Source organism: Salvia splendens, unplaced genomic scaffold (assembly GCF_004379255.2).
Source record: "Salvia splendens isolate huo1 unplaced genomic scaffold, SspV2 ctg76, whole genome shotgun sequence".
NCBI classification, from domain to species: domain Eukaryota; kingdom Viridiplantae; phylum Streptophyta; class Magnoliopsida; order Lamiales; family Lamiaceae; genus Salvia; species Salvia splendens.
In genome coordinates this window covers 7,679-15,263 of record NW_024599433.1, presented here as the reverse complement: position 1 = coordinate 15,263, position 7,585 = coordinate 7,679, and the positions used below count along the sequence as shown (strand labels likewise).

At 34.0% G+C, this 7,585-nt stretch overlaps 1 protein-coding gene across 3 annotated transcripts; it reads right to left on the bottom strand.

Annotated features, from left to right (window-relative positions):
- LOC121791268 (membralin-like protein At1g60995) lies at positions 1 to 5,812 on the bottom strand. Of its 3 annotated transcripts, none has more exons than XM_042189272.1 (14): positions 5,520 to 5,812; positions 5,272 to 5,334; positions 4,699 to 5,127; positions 4,448 to 4,529; positions 3,828 to 3,889; positions 3,548 to 3,642; positions 2,891 to 2,970; positions 2,384 to 2,467; positions 2,150 to 2,266; positions 1,779 to 1,864; positions 1,587 to 1,693; positions 1,188 to 1,279; positions 1,030 to 1,106; positions 1 to 827 (listed from the first exon to the last, which is right to left on the bottom strand). In XM_042189272.1, the coding sequence occupies exons 1-14, from the start codon at positions 5,670 to 5,672 to the stop codon at positions 390 to 392; spliced, it is 1,965 nt and encodes a 654-aa protein (XP_042045206.1). In that variant the 5' UTR covers positions 5,673 to 5,812; the 3' UTR covers positions 1 to 389. The 3 variants fall into 3 exon arrangements, with proteins under 3 accessions (XP_042045206.1, XP_042045207.1, XP_042045208.1); XM_042189273.1 differs by having other exon boundaries at positions 1,806 to 1,864; XM_042189274.1 differs by lacking the exon at positions 5,520 to 5,812 and having other exon boundaries at positions 4,699 to 5,147.
- Between the last annotated feature and the right edge of the window lie 1,773 nt (positions 5,813 to 7,585).

Genomic DNA, 7,585 nt, shown 5'->3' with positions numbered 1-7,585 from the left:
TAGTATAAGGATCGCAAATATGCATCGCGGATAATATAGGGCCTAAACATGTAGTTCATACTTTGTACATAAATCATCCCCCTCTCTAAACAAGTCCCTACTTTCTGTCTATGGCTTTTTGAATTTTCTCAAAAATCAAGTCTTTGTTGCTACATCAAACAAACTGATAGTTATTCATCCCTATTTTTGTAATTCAAAGTCACAACATAAAACTGAGTTGGATTTGCACATAGAAACTGCCTTCTTTACTTGGAAGTTCTGGAAAAGCAGTCACACTTGTATGGCAGTAATAACATTTGTATTAGGTATATTGCTTTCTCTATCGAATTTTGGCTCCATGTGTTAATGCTAATCCTCTCTTTCACAAGTATTAGATATCCAGGGATACCTCATTCATTGTTCTGTGGTGCCCGTGGAGGTTCTGCATAAACCTGACCTTGATCTCTCAAGTCTCGAAATATGGACAGGAAGTAGTTGAGGCTCTCTGATGAAGCTCCCCCAAGGATCCACAACAGCAGCGAACTAAACGAGCTCATGGCCCCAGGATTCCCTCCGCCCTCCGGCTGACGAACGACGGGTTGCTCGCCAGCATTGCCTAACGTATTAGTGGGCTGTTCCTCAGGACCAGCTGCAGCATTTCTAGGCGTTCCTCCACCTCGAGCTACAGGCACAGATGCCATATCTGTGTTCACAGCTCCGGGGTTCCTAGTATTTAATCTTGTGATGCGTAATGTTGACGCCAGAATAGTAGAGGATGTGATATGAAAATCTGGATGATGCTGAAAATGTGACCGGCGATTTTGCATAAACCTCTGCAAAGCAGGAACCTGCCAGGATAGTTTATAAGAAATCAATCCCTAAACTAATGGGAGGACATCAATAAAAATTTAACCGTAGGTATCTAGCAACAAACTTTTCCATACTAGTATCTTCACATTGTTTTTCCCTCAAACTCAAAAACTCAAATTCTACCTTCCAAGATACTGCATTATAACTAAAAGAGCATATACTGACTGAAGCACGTTATACCTCAAATCTATTCCAGAAATAGAGGACAAGGTGTTGCATAAATGCAGCAGAAGTTGAGAGAGCTAAATAAGAAAACCCTGTATGCACAGCAATGGCATGTCAGAATAATCATGACTTGGACAATGTCATCATCTGATGCTAAGATACTAGAATATTACCATATGTATAGGAGAAAAAGTATATGTGGAACACTAAAAAGTAGAGCAAAAAGAAGCGAGGAAAGAACTTCATTGATATTGGTGTACGGACACTGCAAGATATAAAAGAAAAAACTGTATAAGTAAAAGAATGCTCAGCGTATAGAAGATTAAAATTATAGTCTGAGTACTTTATCTGCACTTATACCAAACATCTTATACAAATTATCAGACAGTAGTTGTTAAGTGTGTTTTCAGGTGTGGATCACACACACATGGTAGTTTACTACAACCTAGACATATAGATAGCAGACAGTGGCATAGTTAGAAGTCAAATATTATCCACATGTTTTAACTTGTTTCTCTTGCTTTTTTCATATTTCTTTTGTTGTTAGGCAGAAGCTAGGGAAAGGGAACCACCTGATAAGCGTGAAGAGTTCACAGATCCAGACAAGAATCAAGACCATGAAAGCCAAAAGCTGATCATCATAAAACTCAAATAGAAAAAATAGTATTCCAATCATTATCTGGACACAGAATAAGGAGACATGTCAGTTCACTTAAAATGGGGTACAAGGAGTAAAAGATCACCAAAAGAAGTTGCATGCTCACTGGTACAAAAACAAGCGATTCTATTACATGCACAAAAATCAGTTGAAATGTTGGAAGCCTGTGTCGAGCATGATGCTGGAGCTGCACTGAAATAAGGATAGAAAAAGAAACATTTCAATACATTACCCAACACTCTAATCAAGGTCAATATATATTTCAAAACAAGTCGTGTACCTCTATTTCTTCAATTCAACCATGTAACTTTTGTAATGACAGCATAATGTAAGACTCATGTTGACTGGTCTAATACTAGTTACATATTTCAGATTCATAATGATGCAAACTTAATTAATGATGCACTACTTTTACGATAGTCTTACATTGTAAAGTAGAATAATCATTTAAATAAAAGCTCCTTTGTCAAAACAAACCTGTAAACTTCAGCATACGCGTCTGCGTCTCTCTCAATGTAAATGAAACTGACATTGTGGTTGTGAAGAAAACAAATAGGGACATCATTAATACACCGCACTTGGTCACAAGATAGTCTGCAAAAGACAGCAGCAGAAGAGCATGTGATGTTTTATCATCGTGTGACATTTACTTTTCAGAAGACAGCACTTAGATATGCCTGAATTTAGTGAGGAAGTGGTACAACACTACACCTCCAAATTTTGCAGAACTTTCAGGCTGCTCATGAGCATAGGTAAGGTTATAAAACTCCTTTGTTTGGTAATTAAAAAGGTAACCTGCCAAATTGCAAAACATCTATTATTACGGAAGGAAACACAAATATATAACAGCACTCGAGACTAGGTATGCCTTGCTTGATTAAGATAGCAAAATCATATGAAATAAGTGTTTTAACGGTTGCAAGTAATTAAGTTACACCATGAACTGGCTGATTTGATAAAACCCATTAATTAACTCAGAAACAGTTACATGGCAGAAGAGCGGTACAAGATTCAAATTGGGTTGGCAGTCTGTTATAAATAACCAGTGAATGGATTTATTAAAGAGCAAAAAAAACCAAGGAGATATTTTCAAGCTTTGAAAAATATAACTAAGAGCACATGAGTGTAATAGTTCTTCCTGCAACATAGTATAAATATAACTTCAAATTTGTGGTGGAAATTCATGCTAAAACTGACGCCATACAGGTACTTAGATACCTTGGCCAGGTGAATTCAATAAACTATTCATCAAAATAGTGTCATATCCTACAACCCTGTTTATCAACAACTGCTGCCACCTGAATAAAAACCATATCAATTTAACGTTAATATCTAGAAACATAATATCTAAGTTGCCTTAATGTGATAATGGTACAATAATCCAACATTTGATTTCATTTCAAGTAAATAAATTTTACTGGAAGCAGAATACATATATCAAGTTAACTTGGTATCTTCTACTTCAAGTCTTGTATGGAACTGTGAATAACTTTGGTGAAAAGGACATGTAAATTTAAATCATTTTGAATCCCGGTCTAATGTCAGTCAAATGTGCAGCTGTGCACTATACATACAAGTGCGTAAACCAATAGAGCATCGCAAAAATGATGCAGATATATCTAACTCATAGAAACATGCAACCGACCATGGTTAGCCCAGTAAAAGTATCAATTAATACCTGAATGAGAGGGACTGTTGTAGTAACAGCATAAACCGGAGGCAATTTATTTACAGTTCCACAATATTGTAACAACAAAACCTATTCTATGTACAGAGTATACAAAAGACTTTGAAACCTTAGCTCAAACTATGCAAAAGAAAAATATCAAGCAAATGAGCAGTCTTTTCATCTAGAAAGTAAGAAAGAGCAAATACCGGTTGCCAAAGCAATTATGTCGAGCTGAAATACTGATATTAATTGTACGAATTCCATGCCTTGATCTAGCCTCTTCAGGCAACAAAAAATAACCCTACACAATAATGCATCACATAAAAAATAGCTGAAGAGAAGGGTAAAGGACACGCTGCCTCCTGAAGGGTAAATCTTAAAAAGTTTCAGATGCAAAATGTAATTTACCAATATTCTTGATGAAAACAGGGAATGGCTCAATGGAGAAAGGTAAACAAGAAATGAAATGAACCTATAAAGTTAAACCTTTTCCATTGTATACAAATAAGCTGGTTCAAATGCCTTGCTTCTCTTCTCTAGCCACTGCACTGAGATATTAATATAATGAACAATAAGATTGCATGAGAATGAATTATATACTCCCTCTGTCCACAAAATTTTCCTTTTTGCCCATCCAAAAATAATTGCCACTTTCCATTTATAGAAGTAGGGTCACACAACTCACAATGCCCACCACACATTTAATGTGTTGCCCTTACTCCACTCACACATTAAAACTTGTGCCATCCATAACATAGCAATTTTTTTGTTGACTGAGGGAGTATTATACTCTTTAATGTCCACAAGGACACACTCTCTGAAGTAAACACATTCAAGAACTCATGTAACAACCTTAATTAAACTTAAGGAAAACTTTGAAACAAAAGCATGTCAGGATTAAGGATAATCTAACAGAAACAAATTGGGTTTCGAGGAGAAGTTAAAACATCCCGGCATAGATTTTCTAGGCTTACAGAATAGGTTGAGAAGCATAACTAAATCCATGGGATTGCAGAACAAAAATCTAAAATCTCATCATTCGAAATTGAATGGACACCAAATGTCACCAAAAGTCTGGTAAAGATATGGGCAGAGAAAGCATCTACCTGCATAGGAGTTGAACCTGTCCAAATGTAAGATCTTTAGCCACTTTGGAATATCGAAATTCAGATTAATACCAGCAACATCCTGCATGAGTATGGGGCACCGGTTATTTAGAACTGCTTTGCAAAGTATGTCTGACGCGTAAAATAATATCTCAAAAAAAAGAAGTGCATATGGATTCCTGACATATCAGATTCCATTGGCAACCAATTCATAGAAAGGGAAAGGAATAAAGCTATCATCATAATCTAACCCATAAACCTCCAAGAATTCGCCTTGCTAATCTCAGAAAGAAAGACAAACGGCCATGCCACTTTCTACCAATATGGAATATAGCCGCCCTAAGAGATTCTTTTGGCGAAACAAAAAACCTATTGCGGGGCACGTCTTCACTGGCTTTTATCACCATTTCATCAGATGCTGGCTTAAACCTTTCACTGCTGATAGAATTTTCTCTTTGGGATTCTAAAACATCACTATCAGTCTTCGAAAATTCTAGTCGAGATTTCACCATCTTTGCATCAGAGCTTATCCAGCTCAACCATGAATTTGCAGCCAAATGAGGTGAACCTCCGCCATCCACATTGGTAGGTTCTTCACTTTCAGCACTCGTTTCTTTATTACGGGAGTCTATCTCCTGATTATTGGGCTCATTATGAGCCCACAAGCCAGCGCTGGTGATCTGCAGGAGGGCAGGTAAAACTGAGAAGCCATCATAATCAGTTGAACATGAAAGTTTTGAACGTTGTACAAAGTTAGCAGAAGCTCAGCAGCCATACTTAAGGAGAAGAGTAAGATGTCGACATAAAGAAGGATCATTTCCTACCTTAATCAGAATAAGCTGGGCATCAGACATTTGGGCAATAGAGAACTCACTGGAACAGCCAGGCTGCAGCATTCAATGATAATAAAGAGTAAAATTTACATCATAGTATTAAAAAAGAATAGTTATGTAGTAATATGGAATTGAAACGATTAAGCCCAAATTCTCACTGGAAAAAGTGAATAATCACCACCGAGTCACAATTTTTCTCGAATTAAAAAAAAGGAAGAAGAGATGATGAAGGAGGAAACCTGCTGAACATAATTGGCGTGCATAACAACGAGGATACAGAAGAGGGTGATGGCCAATAAGAGGAAAAAGTACTCCAACTTAGCTCTGATTTTGGGGGTGAGCATCTCAGAAAAGCGCTCCTGCACCCGCATAAAGGTCTGCTCCGGATCCATTTTCAAATGCCGGAGGGGGAAGACGAATTATCCGGAGAATTTCTAATCTGTAGCTGCCATTTTTGGGGATTTTGATTTTGGTTGGACTATTGGTTTTGTCCTTCTATTCAAAACTGGAAGCTTATTCTGTTTTTCCGACTTTTCACACAATTCATATTAGCTGCCTACAATTTTCGATTTTAGCATTTATTCAAGGGAAAAGCTACGTGGGTCACGTCATGGCCCGCCATAAACTGCTTTAATAGCAAACTAAACCAGTTTACTTAAAATTTCTGGTTTAGTAATTGTTGATTTTACTTGTATACCCTTGTTAGTTTGAAGAGAAGATATATGGCATAAAGCATTGGAAACTAGAAGCAGGAAGAAGATGTATTGGGAGTTGGGCCCATACTTACTATTATTTCTTCTCAACTATTGAAAAATTTATTTTAATTATTTCAATTTAAAGAGCTTACAATAATAAGTAAATGTAAAATACTGTAATAGTTTACAATTATTTTATTAAACATAAATAAACATGAGTGATGGCATAAGTTCAAAAATAATGTTAATAGACCTTAAAACATTAACAGTTTATCTTTTAATAATTTCAGAATAAACTGATTAATTATATGAGGTAAAAATTTGTCACTTACTTTTAGTTAAGCATTGATTATATAAGACTTTTTATTCATGGAATTTATAATTTTACCTTAAAATTTCAAATTGAAACATGTTATTTGAGACAAGTTGTAATTCTCAAGCCACGTATTTTGACACCGCTTTTGAGTAGGAAAAAAGTCGCAACGACAATGATATTCTCGACGGTACTATTTACTTAAGTGTGGATAATGCAATGGCGATAATAATTAAGATTTTATTTAAAAAATAACAATAAAGATCATTATATAATTAAACAAATACATGAATTTAAAAAATTAAGGAATCAAATTACTCAATCGAATATACAGTAGTTTGATATATAACTGAAGCTATATTCGACTAAACAAAGTTTAATTGAACTTAGAAACAATTAAACAATTGAATGGTGTTTATATTCACTCGATTATAAGATTTAACTAAATAATCCAACTACACTTGAGTTGATTGAATATGGTACTATCGAGTATCAATTGAACAATTTAATAGTGCTTCGAATCACTTGATTATAAGATGTAAGTATATAATTCAATTAAATCGTTAATTGAACATATAATCAATGAGCAATTCAACAGTACTTAGATTCACTTGATTATAAAATGTAACTAAATAATTCAATCGAACTTAGAGTTAACTGAACATAGAATCAACTGAGCAATTCAATAATATTTAGATTCACTTAATTATAAGATGTAATTAGAGAATTCAATTGAACAATTGAATATATATTGTTTAGATTCACTTGAATTATTCATTTGAATATAAAATTTACCTTAATTGTCCAACCACAGTTGAAAATAAAATATAAAAGGTAAATGAATTAATTTGATACACTCCAGAATTTTTATTAATACTACTACTCAATTTAATTGAATCGTATTTCAAAATAGAATAATTCAATAGTGTTTAGATTCAATTACATATTATATGTAAATTTTAGATTAAATTGGATAATTCATTCTTTTTTAAATTTGAATTAAAGTTATTCACTAATCGATATTCAATTGTTCATTTGTATCTAAAATTCACCTTAATTGTTCAATTACATTTAAAAAATAAAATACAAAATGTAGTAGAGTGATTTGTTCTATTATCATTTCCATTAGATTGACTTTCTTTAATTGAGTTTACTAATACACTTATCGTATAAATTTTTCTTTTTAAAAATTATAACTAAGATTCATTATATATTTTAAATTTATAAATAGATTTTTAATCTATAATTTAATCTTATAATATTAAGAAAGAAAAATGTTACTAAAATGGCATTTGTC